This window comes from Ovis aries, chromosome 18 (genome assembly GCF_016772045.2).
Source record: "Ovis aries strain OAR_USU_Benz2616 breed Rambouillet chromosome 18, ARS-UI_Ramb_v3.0, whole genome shotgun sequence".
NCBI lineage: Eukaryota > Metazoa > Chordata > Mammalia > Artiodactyla > Bovidae > Ovis > Ovis aries.
In genome coordinates this window covers 40,874,366-40,897,216 of record NC_056071.1, presented here as the reverse complement: position 1 = coordinate 40,897,216, position 22,851 = coordinate 40,874,366, and the positions used below count along the sequence as shown (strand labels likewise).

The following is a 22,851-nucleotide window of genomic DNA, read 5'->3' as shown; positions in this document are numbered from 1 at the left end:
TGGATGTGAAAAACAATGGCCTTCAGTTACCTATGTATGAGCCAAGTAGGTAGGTAGGCAGGTATATAAATAACTGTAATAACAAACTTCCTGTTACTATTTCCAATTATTATGTAACATCTTTGGTCTTATAATATTAAGAAATTTCATCCTTTATGAATGCATCTACAAAAAGTAGAAAGAATGATTTACACATATGAGCTCATAACTGTGTGAGATACATATTACCAGCATACCATTTCATAGATGAAGAAACTGAGGCACCAGGGATCATACAAGAACTATGACCAAGGTCATAAAACTAACTGGGGCCACTAACCAGTTCACTAAAGCTGCAAAACAAGCATAACAGAACGGAAATATGTTACACAACATCTAGCCTATTGATGACCAGGATGCTTTGCAAGGTACCTGTAAAGTTCAAATAACACAGAGGGAAATATCTGAAGACTCCATCTCCCTGAAATGGAGAGGGTTAGAGTTAAACAAGCGGAAGTCAAATAACAAATCTTTCGGATATTAGATGTTAGAGAGTGAAACCCATTTGCCTTGGCAAGAGACTTTTAACTTCAACTCAATGGCAGACAAGGAATTCAAGTAAAAAGCAATGTGTAGGTATGTGATACAGATGGTTCACTGAGAAATACAGTGCCCTTACCCTGGACGGGGGCCTCCTCTTGGGTTATGCAGGGGAGCAAGGGAAGGCGAGCTACATGTGACTACATTCTCTGATATGTAGACCGCTCAAAGAGGGCAGGGCAGAAGGTATGCGATGAAGAAAACCTGGTCCTAGAAGGCTTTGAGAAGAACCGCTTGCTAGGTGTCAAGAAGTTCTTTCCTTCTTGATTTCCCACTTTCTCCTCTTTCAAACCTCTCAAGCCAGCAAATTCAGGTTTGCAACCCAAAAGCCTTAGGCTGACACCGACCAGCGCCCAAATAATCACTGAATTTATGGGAGGGCTCAAGTAGTACAGGCTAGTATGGCCGGTAAGAGCCAGCATTTGAATTTTAAGCTGCTTTTGAATAGATATTGTGTAAACCATGGGAACAAACAAGGGGAACACTTCATGGACATACCACAAACATGCACACAGCTGTGTTACTAAGGTTGACATTTTTCTATGGAGGAAAATGCCTCTAATGTAGGAACCTCTTTTACTTTATTTCTTCCTTCTGTAAGTAGCTAATTCTTTCATATGTAAAAATTATATTTCCTTTTGTTAGCATTAATACTCTTCAACTAAATCATGTGCTTTTATCATATCAATTTATAGAAGTATTTTTAGCCACATTATTTATAGAACATGTAGGTCTGCCTTTCAAAGTCCTTGGTAGTCTTGAGTGTCTGCTGGTCTGCTTTTAATTTATCAAAGCCCTCCTTCAATAGGCACTGCACAAAACCCACAAGCAGTAGAGATTTCCCCTACACAATGTGTATTTGATATGCTTAATGTTCATCTTTATAAACACACAGACGCTGGCATATAAGAAATGTGGAGGGTGTCTATAAATTCAAGGAAACATTTAAGTGCACAGTGATACATAGATACATGGGTATAATACTTTATGTACTTGATAAATATTTCATCCCTACCATAAAGAAAGCTTTTTATCAACTTTGATTGTTTTTTTATTACCTTAAAGTATTGCAGTTGTTTCTCAGCATTCATTGTTCCTTCCTTTTCTTGTCTCAGACAGGAATTGAAGATGAAAAGCTCTGTATCTCTCAGCCACCCTTTCAGTTCTTTGATCCTGACCTCCAGCTGCCTTACCAGGCTTCCGCTTTCAGGAGAGAGCAGGTCACGTGTACTCGACCCACTGTGGCCCGCCATTGTGTCCTGGATCTTCTCTCCTAGGGTTTTCTAATGCAGCAGATTAAAAACAAAAACACCAACAGAAAAAAAAGAAAAAACACTGATTAGCATAGGTACCAAATACATATCACAGTTTGGCTGGTGACAAGAGCCCACCTGGAAGGTGTCTGCTGCAGCCGCCATGTCACAACTGACATTCAGTTCAGATGAGCTCATTGTTCCATTAAGAACTTGATTCTCAAGCCATGGGTGTTGTTCTAACTATCACTAGAGGCTTAAGAAGACCTCATTCACTGATAATTTCCTCTAACAGAAAGGAGCTCTGACCCAAAAGTTCACCATGGTCACTGATAAAAATTCATTTGTATTCTCATGACAGGAGTTTACAGTAAAAATTCTCTGCCTAAAAATTTCAGGAGATAGAAGTTTGAGTTTAGTCAATATATTAAAGAGGCCAAGAGAAGACTGCACAAAAGAGAATGAAATTTCTTTTTTTGTTGTTTTGTGAAGTACAATTCCCCAAACCTTATGATTCAAGGCTGTTAAGAAGAAGCAGCACCTCCTTGGTGCTAGATTTTACCTGCCCTGGAAATCATTCAACCTTTCAATTCTTCCCACTTCACATTTGTGGATGCTCGATTCTCTAAAATAAGTGTTAAAATGAGTCCCAATCCACTACGCTAGAACTCTGCTTAGATGAACCACTATGGCTTGGAGTATAGTCAGAGAAGGCTTTTTTGCTTTTTTTTTTTTTTTTTTTTTGGTGAAAAACACTCTGTTTGGAGCATCAAAAGGAGTTAATCTATAAGGATGAATTAAACCTACAAATATCAGCTTTAAAACACAAATAAAATTAAGTCAACCAACATTCATCTGCTGTGTAGTATTCTGTAAATAGTATCTTTAGGAGATCGTAACAGAAAAATAGCCTTTCCTGGCAACACCCTTGTATTTTCATGGTGCAAATATTGATAATTTGAAGACCCTCAGTGGAATCCAGATTTAGCTATTGTTTTTATGCTGTAACAAAAGTAGCAGCAGGAGGTGAAATCAATGCCCTTGGAGGGTAGGGTCACAAAAAAGAATTTATTGCCACTTTTTTGTTCTGGAACAGTTTGCAATCATAAATTCTTCATAAACAGAATACTTCAGAGAATGGTCCGTCTTCATAAATATACGACAGAGGACATCAATTTCATTTAATTCACAATTTGTGTCAGCACAGCAGATGCCAATGCCTGCCTTGATAGGGTTGTTTAATATGCAATTGAGACAGAGTAATATGCAGCACAGGGGACAAAATTTCACAGATTAAACTGTACGCACCACTGACATTTCATTCTAATGTATTTCCATTCCACACTGTTCACCTTAGATGAAAGTAATATTAAAAACCATATCCCTCTATTTTACCATTGTTAGAAGTTAAAATCCTTGTCTTTAAATTTTTTTCATGCCAATTAAAATGTAATCATGCCAATTAAAGCAGAATGCCTGGTGGTGGTAGTGTGGCACAGGTTTTGTTAAAATTTTCCTTCCACCCTTCTCTCCCCAGAAATCATAACAACACTCAGCATATTGCATTCGAATGATATTTTTGTCAAAATGGCAACCATTTTAAAGGTATTTGGCACATAAAGGATAGTGAAACATTCTCGTTCTTTTTTTAATATTATCTTGATTTAAAGTTTTTGTTTAGGGAACTATATATATGACATACTTCAAACAATTTTCCAAAAAGATTATTATTAATTATTTACCAAGTTAGAAACAGATATGTGAAAATATAGCACAGACAAACCATCACTTTATCTACTGAGCAAATAAAGTTGCTGCTCTCATCTATTTAGTAAACAGTCTTTAAAATGTCAGACACTAACCACATTTCTCCTAAATGGGATCAATGAATTCTATAGAATTTAGTAGGTTCGGATCTAAATCACCATATAATAAAATGAAAGCCATTAATAATAATTGAAAAGTAATGTAACAATAAGTCAGAATAAAAACTTTTAATGTTTTAAGTTACTTTGTACAACTGCAGAGTGTGGTGAATTTAGATGAGAAAGCAAGGATTTCTACTTGCAGTTTTTTAATCACCTAGATTAAGCATGGCATAAACTGAACATGGCATTCCTCCAAGTCATCAAGGTACATGGAGAGCTTTTTATTCAAAATATTTTTGGAGTATTATTCCTTTAAAAAAAAAAAAAAGTCAGGAAAGGGAAGGCATGCAAAATCATGCTCCATAACTGACACCACCCATACTTAGCTGTTAGAATTAATCATTTACGTAATTGACAAATTTAGCTTACCCTTGATTTGAAGTGAAGGCAATTTAAGAGAGAAGTTGATGAAAAAATCGAGTCTAACCTCTCTCTCTCAGCTGTCTTCCAACAAAAGGACAGAACTGTCCCCTGCACAGTGCCATCCTGGTCTCTGGGTAACAGAATCTCTATATTGCCTTTTTGCCAGATTCTTGCATCTCAGTGCTTGGCTGAGACCCAGCCCATCATGGCGTGAAATGAATTACATGAAACTTTTTTTTTTTTTTGGCCTTTGTTAAAAGTGAGCTGGAAATTGAGGCACAAAACAGAGGCCAGTGTAATTCTACAATTCAGATTTGGGTCAAATTTGCATCTTTGTTTTGGTGGCTTTAGTGTGACTTGAAAGCTGTGGTGGCAACCCCACTTTTCATCTGAAGGCTACAGTAAATAGTTAAACAGTGATGTCTCCAACATGTACCTTTGGAATAAATTCTATTAACAGTCATTCAAGCATGACAGTCAGTGTATATCAGATACACTGTATTATAGTTGACTTGGTGCCTACCCATAATACATGGCATATTTTACTTACTTTTTTATGTATTAAAGAACCCAAATTATTAAAAATCTGAAAGGAGACAAGCTCAGAGTAAAAAAAAAAAATCAACAGAAGACGAAAAGCAGTGTTTTTCCCCCGTAATAGCATGAATAGCTTGTTTGAAATGTAGGTAGTGAATTGAAAAAGAGAGATATTTGTGCCTCAAATTAGAAATCAGACAGATAGAGTACTTCACTACACAAAAAATGTACACATAACCTACAAACAGTAATAAAAATGCAAATACCCCAAGCAGTTCCCATTTTTCATTAATTGAATCCACTTTTTCAAGGAGATCATTTGGTAGTAAAACGCCACCTTTCTTCAAAGCTTCAACCTTACTAAGCAGCTCCGTCTTTTTCAGGTCCCTGATGGACATTTCCACACTGTAACGCTAAAACGGGAAGAGAAAAAAGATTTCATTAGGGAAAGAGGTGTTCTTAGAAAATCTTTGAGCACAGAGTTAGTGAGGCTCACGGGTGTTAAAAGTTTTTGTTTCCAATAGAATTTATGGTGAAGCTAAACTAAGAACATTGAGTTGTTGAGAAAAATGCTGATAATGGTTTTATATATAATATATATATATTCACACACACAAACATCCAAGGTATTCTATTTAGTTGAATAAGCTTTATGCCTTTCTAAAGTTTGTATACATATTTGATCTTTATCTTGAAATATTCCAAATGAAAATACCTGGTCTAGGGGGGATTTAATATTACAATTAGTCTTGGTCAATATTTGCTCTGGAGTATTGCCCATCAGTCATTTCTGCCCTCTAAGGGACCAGTCTCAGAGTGGTACAAATAAATTGATCTCTAAAAATTGTGTAATTTTTTCCTTTTCCTATAAGTCCTCTGAATTCTTAATTTTTTTTTCATTTACTTTTTTACTTGTGTAGGCTTGGAGAAGAGGTATATATAGAGAGAGGAAAAAAACACCTCTTTAAGAATGGTTACAAATCTATGCTTCCTTATTGATTACTATAAAATGTCCCCAAACATCACAATCAATTACATAACTCTCATCCCCTGATACACATGGTTTTCTAACAAACTGTCAAGTGAGTGTCTCCTAAAAGATGTTTTGCAAGCGATAATGTAAGTGCTATTTAATGTGACAGTTACTATGGTGATTCTCTTCAAATAACTCTATCTTCATAGTTAGAAAGTCCTATATTATGGACAACTATAAATGACTGTGGATGTATTTTTTAAATGTGCACATAAAAACACTGCTGAACAGAAAAAAAACTAGATTCTGGTTAAAGTATTAAACCTATTTACCACTTTAGCACATTTCCAAATGTATACTGACAATCCCTAAACTTCTTTCTTCAAGGCGTGAAAGTTAGGTTACCAAGGTCCATTGTCCTAACTGAGCTAAAATGAGCACCTTATCAGATCTAGTAAGAAAAGCTTTTGTCTGGCAAGGTAGGAAATCAGCAAGTTCAAAACCTCCCCAAGCACTTGGGTGATTTTATTCACCTGAGAACATGATATTTCATAAGATCCCCAACTAAAATACAATCAGAAGCAGCTTAAAGGAAAAGAAGGTATAAAATCCTTGTTTTAGTTAATAGGCCCTCAGCATTTTCCTGCATATGTTTGCATACTTTTAGCTTCATATTTTAATCTTTCATTTACACTAAACATGCACATCATTTGTATTATGTAAACTTCTCCAAATGTTAGTCATTTGTGGATCACAGAACAAAATGTTTTAAATGAGGTGATTTAAAGCATTTCATAGTATTAATGAATGTTGATCAGGGAGTCAGAGTATCCAAAATTACATGAATATGTATAATGAAAAGAATCAAGGGTTGCTTTAGAGTTCTTTCAGAATTTGGCCTGTGAAACATGGGAGTTCTGAATTCATTTTCTAATGGCAGGCAATTACCATGACCACATTACTCCAACAGTTATAAAACACACTGTCTGCTCAAGTCCTTTGGACTCAACACTCAACAAGCGTTCTGGAAACCTAACTGTTTATTTATCAGAGCAATGATTGGAGGAAAGGGCCATCTGCTGTATGCAATCCGATTCCCCACTAAAGGTGATATTGCTGACAAAGGTTTACATAATTAATTTGGTAAGACTTCTTTGACATCATACTAGAGGAACGAGTATTTCAAGCAAGCAGAAGAATTCTATTCACATCTTTCACTTATGCCACGTGCATTAATTGACAGAAGGAGTTCTCCACCTGGGCTACCCAGGAGAAGCCTCAACCAGTTATCACTTTCGCTTGTAACATGCTCACCCTCTCTCTTTACCCCAACTTTGAACAGCAGCTACACAGCAGATCAGTCATGAAAGGCAACAGCTTAGATGTATCCCACAAAAAACACAGTCTTGTAATAAGAAATATCTAAAAAGCAATTAATGTACTTTTAGATATAATAAATTAATTTTCTCTGTGAAATCTAGCACTGGTAGTCACTGCAACAGCTATTATAAAAAGTTACTACGTTAAAAAAAAATTGTCTTCAGGTACGCTCTTTGTCACCACATAACCTACTGTATAAACAGATTGATGAGAGAGAGGATTGACGGACAATGCCTTCAAACTATAAAGGCTAAGAGAATCCAGCTAATTGTTAGGTAAGTATTGGTATGTGCACAAGAGGTAACAGAATGTCACATAATTTAAGGTGAAAATGTTTATTTTAATTTTTGAAGCACTCTGAAGGTTGAATCTGATACAATTTAAGGCCTCAAGCTGTATATGTCATCATGCCAGAGGGTTATATTTTTGTTGATGGGAGTATGTTTTAGCTTTTCTCCCTTCAACATTCTCAGCAGCATTAGACAGGGACAACCAACTGCCAGCTCTATCTAGTTCTTGGTCATTCTATCAAGTAGGGCTACTTTAGTCTATAGTCAGAAAATAATTTAATCTTCATATTCATTCTGTCCACAGCAGTAAGTGAGCAGAGGCTGCCCCGCTGTGTCCTGTAGTCTAGGGACATTATGATACAGACTACTCTTCCAATAGTCAAAAATGAGATTAACAAGTTAAAGTCAGATGGCTTTTCTTGAGTGCTAAGGTAAATAAGCATCCAGTATTTAATTTCCCCACAGCACCTGCTGTGGGCCTCTCTGTCTAGTCAAAAATAAAATATACTCTATTGAAAGGGTATATTTACATTATTAAGTGTATTTGCTTGGCCAATTCAATTTTGACTAATGAAGCCTCCTAATAGATCTGTGAATGACCTAAATTAAAGACACAGGCCACTCCTATCCTAAATGCCACTCTTGTGTGTGTATAGAGATATATAAAGAAAACTTTAAAACAGTTAAATATAACCACAAACACTAGCTTATTTTAAAAACTAAGAATTAAAGAAGTTTTTAGAAAATTCTTATTCAGTGCTTACTTTTTAAAAGCACAAATACTAAAATTGAATTATAAAATGAAGTTAGCCAAAACAGGATTTCTGAAGTAAATATAATTAGAAATGCATGAAGACTTGATTGAGACAACTTTTTTGACAGTTATGCTAAAGGCTTTTTTTCCCTCCTAAAACCTCCCCCCTGCCTTTTTTTTTTTTTTTTTTTTTGTTAAAAATCACACCGAAAATTCTGCCCAAATGGAGACTGGAACAATGCCTTGAAACAGTGTTAATTGTCACCATGGAAACCAGAAGAATAAGCCATTTTGAAACTGGTATAGAAGGCACACATTGAGCAACTCAAGCATTTTTCTGCCTCCCTCAATGTTAAAGAACAAGATGCCTTGTCACTGTGAGGTCAGAGAAAGAAAGCATCATGAAAGGGATGTCGATGCTCACTGTCTAGTAAATAAAAAAATAAAAAATACTACATACAGCTAATGCTACAAGACTCTACCCAGTGAATCTTTTTGAAATAGAAAGATCATCAAAAGATGGCCAGGACTGGGGGATGGATTCCACCTAAGCAAAACTTCAGGGCTATATTATGTGAACCTTGCCCTCAAAGCTCCCTGGGAATTCTGCTGTTGTAATAAAACTTCAGAAGAGGAAAGAAAAAAGGCAGCATGATGGAATTCAAAATAATGCTCTAAAAGCACACAGAGAGATTAAGACATCCATTGTAAGACTTTTGTATGGTGCTTCTGTTGGTTATGCTGAAAAGAGACCAGACATTGCTGAGCGGAGAGTGAAGTTTTGGCTATGAGAAACACAAGAATTAAACCAAAGAATTTTCTTGATTATTAGAATAGGGCTGTCAGATTCTGTGTCTCCAGGGTTTGCGTATTTACATCTTATACCGTATTTTAACTAGGCTTCATGTGATTTTATATGAGGAAGAGTAAAAGCAAGGATAAAATGATCTAGTTATTAGAATTACAGTATGATTATCTTTCCCAATGCAAAGTAACACCATAAATACCTGCATATTCAGCATATATGCCTTTTCCATAAAGACAGGACAGACAAAGAAAATACACTGAGAAAAGAAAATATACTGTAGTCTATCAACAAGAAAGCTTATGCTAGGAACACACCAAAACACCAAACCACTGGCAAAATTATTTATGAAAATATGCAGTTTTGCACAAAAGTGCAGGGATGTGTCCATCTATGACTCCCATATTGTGTTTTCGGGCTAGTGTTTACCCTCCTCATGTGAGGCTTCATGGTGGCCCCTCAGCAAGTCCATGCCTAATGCCATTCAGTGGTGAACAAAGAGTCTTTTTATATGAAAGTCCAGGGTCCACAGCTCAGCTGTACATGCCGAGTGCAGGAATCTGCTAAAGGCCAGTGTCCCCTCTGCAGCAGTACTTACGCTGCCCCCTTTTTCAGAACACCAGCATCCAGCATCTCAGGATGCATGTGATGTTTCACATGGAGCCACTATCACCAGCACTTAGCGAAGATCTTCAAAACTGAAGAAGAGAGTTCAAGCCCAAGACAAATAATGGTCTTTATTTCTTGCAAACTCCTTGTATTTTACCATTAGCAATTTATGGCGAATAATTGCACAGAGAAATTATAAAGACTCCTACAATTGTCCTTGTAAATTAATAATAGGCTTTCTTGATTGGGATAAATCTGCTGCTGAGCCTTTGGAAAAATTAAAAAGTGCAATGTCATTTAAAATTGCCAGAACTCGCACAGCAAATTACATCTGAGGTTAAGAATTGAGTTTTCCCCCCTCTTCTAGCTTATTCCATTTGCATGATCTGGAAATCACATTACATTGGCCATGTATTGTTAATTGGACATAGATTGCATTATCTTTAATATAAATCAAACTACAAATATTAAAATGAATTGCAAATTCCCTAATAGAAGATCATAAAACAATCTTTTTTAAAGTATCTCCCATTAATAATTTAATTCCAATTATATCACTCAGAAAACTTAAGTAGGAAACCTGGCAACTTCTTTCTCCAATCATTCCTTTTACATAACAAATACCTAAGCTTTTTCTAATAAATACTCACAGCAAAATTCCCTGTGAGAGAACAAAAATAAAACCACTATAACTGAAAACTTTTCAGTGCTGAATTTAAGTAAAATACTGCATAAGAACACCAAGTCTGTCTCTCCTGTCCCTTCCCTAAGGATGAGAGAAAAAAGTCTCCTACAAAAAAGATTTACTAAGTTTAACAACTACTGTAATCATACTCTGAAAATTTATTATTCTTCTATTTATTTCTTAAAAGGGTCTCTAGCCCCTTAGCTTTTTCTATAAACTTGATATCTTTCTGAAGCCTTTGCATGGCCTTTAATGAGTTTATATTAAATATTTAATACTGTTTAGGGCATATCCACTACTACCAAAAACAGTTATATTCCCAGCAGTCCCACTGTTTCAGGCAGAGGACTTGATTGATCCTCCTAGCCTGAATTGAGTAGAATGAAAAGAAGCAGTTGGAAAATAGCTGCAATCATTTAATGCAGATGACCTCTGACAGCCTCGCAGCTCTTCTATCTGAACAGAAATTTGCATGGGGTCTCTGTGCAGAGGAACAATGTAACCTAAATGGTAGACAATCTTTATTCTAATGAAGTGGGTGTCAAGGTCAATGTAAAACTGCAATGATAAATGGTGCACCACTAGGCAAGAGAAGTTGCATAGGCATTGTAGTGCTTTCACATTAATTGAAGACTGAAATGCACTGCGTGAAAAGCACAAGCCTCTCTTTTCACCATAATGTGTTAATGCGCCAATGCCAAAATGATTTCTTCAAGATGTTTGCCTGCTGACATGTATCTTATTGCAAAAATAACATAAATATGAAATTATGACATAAAATGGACATTTTTAGAATTTAGGCTTTTCCCTGATTATAACTGTAAAATTCTAAATATTAATAAAAGTCCCCAAACAACATCCTGACACCTAATGTAATTCCTTTGATTCCCCTTCCTTTTCTTTTTCTATTTAGACCTGTCCTTAATTAGCTTCAACCAGCAACATTTTATGGTTCAACCAGAACCCGTCGATGCGTACTTTCATACTGAGCTAAGTTTAAAACAGGACTTAGGAGAGGAGAATCATTCAAATACATATTTCCCCCTCTCACTTCTAAGTTTTCTGCTTGGTCTGCAGTTAAGATCTTCAGGTGTTGTTTGTCCTGAATAAAAATGTAATAAAAGCCCATGGTTTGCAAAAGAAAATAACTATTTTCTAGTGTGAGAACTAGAGGACTATAATCTGGTTGTTGGACATTGCCAAAATGACGATACAGCAATAATTACACCATTTCTTCAGTTGATCTAGCAATTTTGTGGCAGTCAATATTTTTCTTTATATGAAAATAAGAACAGTAGGCTGCTTTTAAGAAATCCTGATCTATTTAAGCCCGTGAAGGGGACATTGTTTGCTAATACACTCATTAGCAACCAAGCATTTTCAGTTCATCAATTAAACAGGAAATGGAGTTGCACCATTAGTCACAATTTGCTAAAATACTGATAAGAGCATATTGCTAACCATTTGAGAAACATTTCCAGGCTCAACCCGTAATTTGTTATAAACTGGATGCATTTTTATGGTTGACAGTTTTTTCTGATTCTGGTAGACCCTGTGAAATGTCAGCCACATTTCACAACACTGAGCTTCCTGCTGCAAATAGATCTTAATAATGAAATTATAGTTATACTAGTTAAGAATGGTCTATAGGTCTTTCAGTCTGCCGTCTTGGTGAACAGAAGGCTTCCGGTCTGATTTACTATAAAATAAATGATATTGCTAGTTTGTAAGTCTGATGTAAAAACAGTCTCAAATAGAAATCAACATTCCTGAAACGGTAATTCAGGGGGAAAAAAAATCTTAACATGAAGGAGGATAGTGAAAAAGGAAAAAAGTTACTGATGAAACCGTTTAAAAAACTGTACAGCTTCATCTGTGTGTGATTTGTCAGGTCTGAAGCTTTGACGTGCCCAAGGGGCAGACCCCAGCGGGGAGTAGGCTGCCGAGCTAAATAGCTGTGAAAGAAGTCTTAATGTAGGATGGAATTCAAACTAACCTTGACATGACCTCGGGAAAAATATGCAAAAAGTAAAATGAATGCACTCTGCAAGATACATCCTAATTTTGTGGTGGAGCTGGTTAGTTTTACAAACATAACTGAGACTTTAAAAGAAAAATAGAGAGCTAGTAAAAGGGGAAAACTTTGGAATTCGGGCAAAAAAAAAAAAGTAAGCAGGCATGATGTGCTACGGTGAAGGCATGTGAACCATTTGGAAAGAATCCAAATAAAAACCCACACTGAACAATATTGTTGTCAGCCTGTCTATTCAGGAAAATTGTTTTTTTTTAGGTTGAATATAAATGACACAAAGCCAAGATTACATCATTGCATTACAAAGTCTGTTGTGGCTTTTAGTTGAACAAGCCCCATGGATCTATTGGTTTAGGACAGTAATTCAGTAAGGAGGTTTTAATGTGTTATTTTTCCCCCAGTGTCAATAAAAAATAGAAGAATTTAAGAAAGAAAAATCATAAGTGCTCTTTAGTCACTTCCTTGGTTTTGATCTGTATTTATAAGCCAAACTCAAATATTAGTTGATGCACTGAGTCTTGATTTGATTTTATTATAAATTTTGCCTGTTTTGGAATGTTTGGCTTAAGGAGGAAGGCATTTTTTCTAGCTCCTCAGCTAAGAACTGGCTAACTCATTGGATATATGGAAATTTTAATTGAGTGTCAACTTGTGTAGAAATTCAATCCTATTACCTTCTCAATGTAATTTTGTAGCAATACCAGTTATTTACTACACTACTAACCAGATTTTAAACATAATTAAATTGCTAAGAACATACACCCCAAATCTAATGACTTAAATCCCTACAGCAAGGATGTGAATTCCTGGATCAAGTATATACACTTCTATTAGATTTTTATAAGCATAAAGCGAGCAGGAGGATGCAATCATTTAGAAGTACAGAAGTACAAGGAATTTTGCTAAGAACCTGTTGAGCATTTCTTTGTAAAGATCACTACTTAATGGATATGTCATGCCATGGGGTCATTTTTTGGTTAGTCTTATTTTTATTAGTGAACATATATAATAACATTTGTATATGGCATATTGATTAGATTGCCAAATTATACTAATCCCATTGGTCAATAAAGAATAATAAATATTTTAACTCTGATATCATAAACTCAAGCACCTACAGGTAGTAGTAAACTGGCTTCCTAGTGGAATGATTTCCTTGCTGTAAATACTCCCATCATGGTAGATTCCAAGCTACCAATTGTTGCTACTGCTGGCAAGATTCCTTAAAATATAACAATCAGCTCTCACAAGTCAGAACTAACCAGATCCAGCACCCCACTTCCTGGCTCTAATGTAAAGAATGTGAGTATAGATAAGTCATCTTCTATCTTTCATACTCTATTGCTAGGGTCACAGAAAAGAAGAACTATTTTCTATAATAAAACAAAAGGCATAAATGTGATAATTACTAACATTCAGTTCCAGTCAAGGGGAAACAAGAGGAAGTGGTGTGGATTTTATGGAGGATAGAAGAGCACAAGTTTCTCTACTCAGTTCTGTTCCTATGTGAGATATGGCTTCAATATGGCTTCTGTCTGGTCAGGTACTCATCTGAAGAGAAGATAGAATATATAGTTTTATATGAAAATTATCATTTTTATATGTTGAATTAAACTTTTTAACATTGTCCAGGCCAATCTACATCTCTAGTTGGATCTGAATTTGCAAGCAAGTACTTCTAAATGTCTCTTTTAGATGAGATTTTAGACCCAAAGTAAACATAACATGCTGGCATTGTAGATGAAATCTAAGAAGGAGATAGGGCAAGTATTAAGCCAGACAGAATTAGTCAATAACCATCCCTTCCTCCCACCAAAAAAATAAAAATATAGAAAGTGCACAAAGAATGGAGGTGACTAGGCTTCAATTGTCTTTAGGTTCAAGGAGTCAACAGACAGAGTGGAAGGAATGTAAAAAGAATGAAATATGATTTGAGGGGTCAAACACAGGGTCAAAAAAAAAAAAAATGGTAGCAGATAGATCAGTTTAACTGTGGTTTTACTAGGCCCAAACCTGCAGTCCTTGTTCTCACTGGATTCCATGTTCCAAGAGGGACCTAAGCAATGTATTACATATCTAAAGAAGAGCACTTAAGGAAGTTCCAGAAAATAAGCAACACTCCTCCAGGGAGCAAGCTGTTGAAGAAGCTGGAGATATTCAGCCAAGAGATAAATAAGAGTTGAAGATGACAGAAGAAAGGGAAGAACATGTTAGCAGGTGTGGAATAGTAAGAGTACTAAACAGAAAACATTAGTTTCATCTGACCTCAGAGGTCAGGCCTGGAATCAAAGACTGAAGCACAAGAGCTAAAGCTTGGGCGATAGTGAGTTCTCACTCACCAGAGTTATTCAAGCAGAGACCAGAAGACTACCTGGTTGGGATATTTTATTGGATAATGAAGCATTGGTTGAGGATTGGCCTAGAAGAAAGTTTAAAATTCCTCTCTATTTTAGAAAGTTGAGATTTGGGGGTCCACATTCACCAGATTAGCCATAAGGATCACATTATTATGTGTAGAAGTGCCAAGACTGAAAAATACCAAGTTAAGGAGCAAGCTGTCACTTGCCAGAAAGAGACTCAGATATAAGATCCTGATGCAGAGAATCCCAGGAGAACAGTGGGGCAAAGATACAACTACATAAAACATAAGCTATATAATCTAAGCTCAAAAATAGAGAACAAAAAGAAAAGGCAAAATTGGCTGAAAAATCCTCAAATGGTCTTCCTACTTTAAAGGCATATTTGGTGAATTCCTCAATTTAAGGAAACCTTTTGGATCCCCCCCCTTTTTTTTTTTTTTACTAAATATTTTATAGGAATATTGAGTTTATAGGAAACTTCTACTATCCAATTTATGCAGTTCGGTCCATATTTCAACAAGTCCTTTCTGTAGATTTTTTTAAAAAACACAAACTTCACAAATGCCACTCTCAAAAATTTCCTTCCATTGATATATATCAGAACTTTTCTCTAACAGATATCTAAGAAATGTGTTACATACAATCCATGCTGCCAGCGGCATGGGCATAATGGCAATTTCTCCTCCATGCTATGAAACTTCATGGTTGTGCTGTATTATGTCGAAAATCTGCACATCTCAATGGGTTTTCCGTGCATTCCAATGCACTTCTGTGACGATGTGGATCATTGCCATAATACATCATGACTGTTCTAATTACGGTTTCATTATGATATACCCTATCAGGGCTGTCGTAATGTCATGTCAGCACATAGTAAGAATAGTTATGCAATTATGTAATATCTGTTAGAGTATGTAGTGTAAGATGGAAAAAAAAAAAGACATGAAGAACAGCAATTAATGTAATGAAACTCAGTTTTCTCCTTTAAAAAAGTTTCCAATTTAAAAGTACTTCCTTTGTTTCTCATCTCCCAACCTAAACAAATGCCTTCAAATACATCCGTTTTTGTTTAATTGGATACTGCTATATAGTTTAATGGACTTATTTTTTAATAAAGCAAAATAAGAAGAGGGAAGTCCTTGACTTCAAACTATTCTCTGTATGTCACAAAAGAGTATGATTCACCTAATGTACGCGACAAGAAGTCCAGTAAAAATTTAGGCACTGAGGTTTACTATTATGCAAATGTCAATGTCACATTCTCCTGTTTCTCTTCATCTCTTGTGTGGACATAGAATTTCTTGCCTTACCTCCTAAACCTCAACTGATCAGCTCTGTCTTAAAAAACAAACTATGATAATGAAATGAGATAAAATATTAACATCCCTATTTACCTCTCTAAATTATGATCATATATTCACCTGCCTTTAGTTTGGTAGCCAAAATACACCCAAATATCTACAAAAATAGAAATCTTGTCATTTGTCTTATAAATTTGAAGAATGAACTCTCAGAGGACGAGGGCATGACTTTTTTGGTCAACCATGGAGTACCTTGAATATTTGAGGCCTTCTGAAAGCCCTGAGTCAATGAATAGTTTTTCAAACTAAGTGATACATGAACTGCTTTTTTGTTGTTTTAATATACAATCATGGGAGAATTTATATATCAAAGCTATGCCATATCTTTATAGCTGAATTACAGGCCTGTTCAATGCATTCATAATAGAAATGCTGATGAAGCCTAAACCATGGATGTGTACGGTTGTGCAGCAGCAGTCATTTCAAATATAGATATATTTTTAGCATTAGGAGCGACCAAGTTTGTTTAAATATGGACTTTTTTTTTTTTACAATTGCAAGTAATGTTAATAGCACACTGTAAATGTTAAGGCTAAGTGTGCAATGTCAAAATAGATTGAATCTCTCTGAAAATTGGAAATTCAGGCTTTTCAAACGTAATCCAGATGTTTGGCTTTTATTCAGATTTCAAGAAAGAGGGAACTAATATGATATAAAATTCATACATGCATATTTCATTAGTGCCTTTTGTATTGCTGAATTAAACATTCTGAAACGTGCTTTTCCCAAATCACATAGAGTCTTAAACCAAAGCAGTTGCCAAGATGTTGCTCACCTCAAAAATAATGCCAAATTAATTTCATAAGGAAGATACTATATATTTCTTATGTTAACTCTGCAGATAATGTTTCTCCAAAAAGAATATCTTGCTTTCTCTTTGAGGAAGATAAGAAAAATGAGAAGTGGAACACTGTAGCCATCATAGTGTATGTATCAAAAAGATATTACTGCCAAATATGGTGACTTTGGAAATCTGGGAAAATCAATGGCCTAAATGAAGGCTGAAAACATTGTCCCCCATGTTGTCATCATCAAAAGCAATCTTTTCAAGTTTAGTGCAAACAGGCATTCCCTAGGGCAGCACTGAGAAGCATATACAGAACTCACCATGCAGGTGTTAAGACAGAGCCAATCAAAGCATTTCCAGGGTCGTCTGTGCCAAAAACACAACGGAAGTGCCATCCTAACTTTATGTACTCATATCATGACTTTTCTTTGGTAGAGTGTTTTTAATCTTTCAAAGGGTTTCAACATCTATAATTGTAATAGCCCCTTAATGCCATGGGATTCTTCTTGGTGACTGCCTGAGTACGTGTATAATAAAATATTTGATCTCTTAGGCCAGTTTTTGAGAGTACTTTAGGTGTCTTCACATCAGATGAAGATGAATGTTGTATCAGAACTAGAATAAAAGTTCCTGCAATGGAATATATAAAGTCAAGGACCATGTTTTGTTGACCCTTCATCTACTGTACCTCTTATCATTATGGCTTAGATACAGAAGATAGTTGGAAAATATTTATTCATTTGAGTTTCTCCTACATGACCAGGTGAGACTGTATCCAAGCCGTCGAAATATATGCCAGATGAAAGTATACCATACACAACAATGAGCGGCATGTGATTGCCTTATTTCTCTTCAAACTTTATGCTCAATAAAAAACAAACAAACAAACTTCTTTGGTTAAAGCATCCTATACAGAAATATTCTCAAATTTTAGAGAGAACAAAGTTAACTATTTCCCATGGCCAGGAACGGTTAATGTAAGAAAAGCTTCCATAAAATGTATCAAAGAAAAGAGGAAGGTGACAGCAGATCTTTAAATATTTAAGGACACCTTTTATGAGTTCAGTGTTTTCTCACAGCAATAATATTTGATCAGAATGCGAGAGGCTGGGTCCAATTTCTAGTTCCAACACTAGTGTGCAACAGAATTAAAAACCTTCCTGCTCTAACCTCTTTTTTGTTTCTTTGGGATACATGTTCATATTTACCAGAGAGAGTTTTTAAGAAAATAAACTTTAAAGATTTTAGGCTTTAAGCTTTAAGTGCCGTGTCTTGCTTCAGCCTCAAAAAACTTGACTGTCATTTCAATGGATTGTTCTCTTTTTTTGTTCTCCTACGGCAAGCCCAAGGGGAAAGTTAGTCACATCACTTCTGTCTTATGGATTAAAAATTGATACGTAGAAGTTAAATGACATGCCCAAGGTCAGTAAGATCATGCTAAAACCCAGAAACAGAATTTTCAGAAAGAAAATTTTCATCTTAGTTTGCTAGGCTATTCCGTTATCCTTGAAAATGCATTTATAGATATCAGTGCAGAAGTCTGAGGAAATTGGTGGGTCCTGGGTATTACATTACAGTATAATATAAATAAAGTCAAGAATGCCATTCAAAGTGAGTTTAGAGTAGTCAAAACACAGTTAAGAACCCCACTCTATGTCCTCCACAGCCAGATTTATTTTGGTATAGGCTCATCTTCCGAACCTTTATGCATCTTTAAGAGCATGAGGTTGAGGTTAAAAGGGCAGAGAGTTTTCACCATTAGTCATATCTGTGATCCAGAAGTTCTCAGGCACAGGTAAAAATTCATTCGTGTAAGCTAAGACTACAGGCTTCCCTCATAGCTCAGTTAGTAAAGAATCTGCCTGCAATGCAGGAGACCAAGGTTCAATTCCTGGGTTGGGAAGATCCCCTGGAGAAGGAAATGGCAACCAAAACTCCAGTATTATTGCTGGAGCCGCCCATGGACAGAGGAGCCTGACAGGCTACAGTCCATGGGGTCACAAGAGTTGGACATGACTTAGAAACATTAGGACAAGACTAATGTCCTAAGCAGTATCTTAGGACAAGACTATAAAGAGCAAACTTTGGTTGTGACAACTGCTTTATAAGCACTTTTTCCAGTTATGTAAGGGACTCTACCATGAGCCTTCAAATAAGTTCACTAGAATAGCTGCCTCAAAGAGAAACACACTGTGTGTGAGTGTTGGGTATGTGTTCAATCACACAAATGATAAAAGTAAGGAAGAGGATGGAGAGAAGATCTAGAGACCAAAATAAAGGAAATGCATAGATGGATGGAAAGGAAGTAATGAGTAAGTAGGGAAAATTACAAAGGTTTAAACAGATGGGGGAAACAGTAACTAGTCTACAGAGCTGCTGCTGCTACTAAGTCACTGCCGTCGTGTCTGACTCCATGTGACCCCATAGACGGCAGCCCACCAGGCTCCTCCATACCTGGGATTCTCCAGGCAAGAACACTGGACTGGGCTGCCATTTCCTTCTCCAAGTCTACAGAGAATAAACCATAAAAACTATGTAAAATAAAAGTACTTCAGAAGAAGAAGGAAATCACTGCTACAGAAAAGATCTTCCATAAATGACTTCCTGGAAATAATCAGATGAAAGAATATGATAATGATAGCTTAAAAAATTGTGTAAGGGCTGCAAATATTCACTAAGAGGAGAAGAGAAGAAAAAGAGGTAAGAGTACCAGGATGTGGCCATTTAGTACAGCTTACAGCCACAAAAAGAAAAGGATTTAACTTTTCAAGAATAAATGGTAGTTACTAAAATTTGTGATTTTGAGGATTCTCCCTAAGCACCATCAAAAGGGAGCCCCTTCACTGGGCACCGTCTTCGCTGAGCCTGTTACTTCTCTGTTTGCTATACTGGTGGCTTGTTACCTGGTTCAAGAGATGCCATTTCATATTTTCATGTAAAATCTCTGCTGTTTAAAAACAGGGACAAAAATATATTCACCACTTATCCACCACCAATATATTTTAAGTAAGTGGGTCATGTTTCTACAAAATTTCAAATCTCTGTGGACAATGCATCCTTTTTCTTTCTTTTAATAAGTCTCTACTTTTAATATATGTGACTTTTGTAATGAGATTTTTTTTTGGTCTGTTTCCCATTTGTAAGTAAGCATGCAAATTCCTCATTCATTTTTATTATGTCTTAGAAATAAGGTATTATAGCCACTGTCAATATTAGTAAAACAAGTCACATAGGAGGGTAGTCATTGAAAAGGTACACTCTGTCTCTCTTTATATATATGTATATATGTACGAAGATAGTTCCCATCTTTTAGAAAATATATCAACAAAGTGTTACTATTTTTCTCCTTAATGAAAGGAGGAGGGAATTTTGTTAATATTACCCAGTAACACTACTTCTCAAAATGTACACACTTGTAACCATTTTATTACTGAGTTCTATAAACATGGAAACTGAAAAGGACCCATACCAAACATTTCAATTTGTGAACCAATGAGTTTCAAAGAGTTAGGCCACAGTACAAAAAAATAAAAGAAGAGAAAATACATGCCTGGAATCAGATTGCCCATGTTTGAACTTTGTTTGCATTGCTTACTAGCTGTTCAATGCTTTATGCCTTAGTTACTCATTGGGGCATAATGTTAATACTTTTTTCATAAGGTTCTCTGAGGATTGAATGTGCTAATATATGCAAGATCCTAGACAATTACTGTTATATACTAAAGTTATGACCAACCTAGATAGCATATTGAAAAGCAGAGACATTACTTTGCCAACAAAGGTCTGTCTAGTCAAGGCTATGGTTTTTCCAGTGGTCATGTATGAATGTGAGAGTTGGACTGTGAAGAAAGCTGAGCACTGAAGAATTGATGCTTTTGAACTGTGTTGTTGGAGAAGACTCTTGAGAGTCTCTTGGACTGCAAGGAGATCCAACCAGTCCATTCTGAAGGAGATCAGCCCTGGGATTTCTTTGGAAGGACTGATGCTGAGGCTGAAACTCCAGTACTTTGGCCACTTCATGTGAAGAGTTGACTCATTGGAAAAGACTCTGATGCTGGGAGGGATTGGGGGCAGGAGGAAAAGGCGACGACAGAGGATGAGATGGCTGGATGCCATCACCGACTCAATGGACGTGAGTCTGAGTGAACTCCAGGAGTTGGTGATGGACAGGAAGGCCTGGTGTGCTGCGATTCATGGGGTCGCAAAGAGTCGGACATGACTGAGCGATCGAACTGAACTGAACTGATAGTCAAGTGTTTGTTGCAACTTGATCCAAATGTTGCAAGCTAAGAAAATATGACCTTTGTCATAAACTTTTCTAATCTCTTTTATGACCCTAGTTTTTATATTTATGTATAACTTCCCTTTACTAAATAAAACATTGAACCTAGGAATCAGTATTCAACAGGAAAAAAAAAAACAACCTTGCTTTTTATTGACTTCCACTGAACATATAAATGAAAGCTATTGTGGTCTGCCATTGGTTTGTTATTCTTCCCCATTGTGTCTTCCTGATTTTGGTAAAAGCCTAGGAGGATGTCAAACTAATTCCCATATCCGAGGGGTCTTCTCATACTGCACTCTTCTGCAATGCACCTATCTCCATCTGACATGAAAATTCTGTCTAGCAAGGCCCCTGGTGGCTCAGATAGTAAAGAGTCTGCCTGCAGTGTGGGAGACCTGGGTTCAGTCCCTGGGTTGGGAAGAGCCCCTGGAGAAGGAAATGGTCACCTACTCCAGTATTCTTGCCTGGAAAATCCCAGGGACAGAGGAGCCTGGCAGGCTACAGTCCACGCAGTCACAAAGAGTCGGACATGACTGAGTGACTAACACACACACAGCAAGGTCCAGTTCAAATCTCATTTCCTTTACAAAGATGTTCTAAGAGCATCCTCTTAGAAGACCAGGACTTTTTTTGGTACCACACAAATGTGCTATCTTTGTTATAATTTTATTGTTTTTGGTTTTACTCTTCTAAATGGATTATAAATTACTATGGAAAAGGGCAACCTTCCTTTTTTATTGTTCTCCACAAGATATAGTAATACTTAAAAAAAGCTTATTGTCTCATCTTCTTAGTCACTAATACCAGACAGCATCATTCCTTATTCTTCCTCACTTTTTAAACTAAAGGTAAAATTATCCAACCATTAATTCCATATATATATGTATATATATCAGAACATATGAACATATGTAATTTTAAAAATATATGTGAGAAAAGAGAATTAATGTGAAATATCATTGTGTGTAGGCACACAGAGAGTGATGCAAATTTCATAAACTATTAGCAGGGCTTGACACTAACTGGGGCAGTTTGTAAAGTAGGTAATATTTGAAATCAATTTTTCCCCAAAGTAAATACAAATCTACCTTTAACCAGAGAGTGCTACAGAGAAGCCCCAGTAGCAAATTTGGCATTAAGAGTGATCATCTGTCATGAGGCCTCCCAAGGTTGACTTTGGATTCAAATATGAGCCTATGCTCTCCCAAATACCTTGGAGACCATTCCGGTCCTTTCTTCATAGACAGCTAAATGCCTTTAGCCATATTTGCAATGACATCCAGTGTGACAAACAAAATACAAACCAGGTGTGGGCATACCATACTACAAGCAGAAGGTAAGAACGGGTCGTTCATATGATGTGAAGCGACCCATTTTCAGTGGAAATGTGAAAAAATATATCTATTTGATGCTGTTGAGAAGTCCAGGGAGTATTTGTTAATTCTGCCAAAAGAAAATGGTAGGAAAATTAAAATAACTGGAAAATAAGACGTCAAAGAGAAAGCTCAACTTCCGTGACAATTTACCAAAGGACATTGTCAAGAACCTGAATGAATGGTTACCTAAATAAGAGTGGTTATATGTATACGTATAACTAATTCCCTGTGCTTACAACAGAAAATAACACAATATTGTAAAGCAACTATACTTCAATAAAATTAATTTTAAAATAAATAAATAAAATTTTATACTAATCTGCATAAACAAGAAGTTATCTACTACTGAATAAAAGTAAAATGGAAAGGAAAGAGTCCAAGAAGGCTCATAACATATGTATTTATGACTACTACCTGAAACGAACCGAAAATAATGTGGCATTTAGAAATTACCAGTTAAGATAGTTTGCAAAACAATTATATAAATTCAAATA

The 22,851-nt window shown here is 36.1% G+C and overlaps 1 protein-coding gene across 3 annotated transcripts in view; it reads right to left on the bottom strand.

Moving 5' to 3' along the window:
- The window catches only part of AKAP6 (A-kinase anchoring protein 6), a 501,319-nt gene that overhangs the window by 79,853 nt on the left and 398,615 nt on the right, over positions 1 to 22,851 (bottom strand). For all 3 annotated transcript variants that reach the window (XM_042235676.2, XM_060401786.1, XM_060401787.1), the window contains 2 exons: positions 4,927 to 5,073; positions 1,638 to 1,862 (listed from right to left, as the gene is read on the bottom strand). In XM_042235676.2, the coding sequence (XP_042091610.1) occupies positions 1,638 to 1,862; positions 4,927 to 5,073 (372 nt within the window). The remainder of the gene's footprint in view (positions 1 to 1,637; positions 1,863 to 4,926; positions 5,074 to 22,851) is intronic.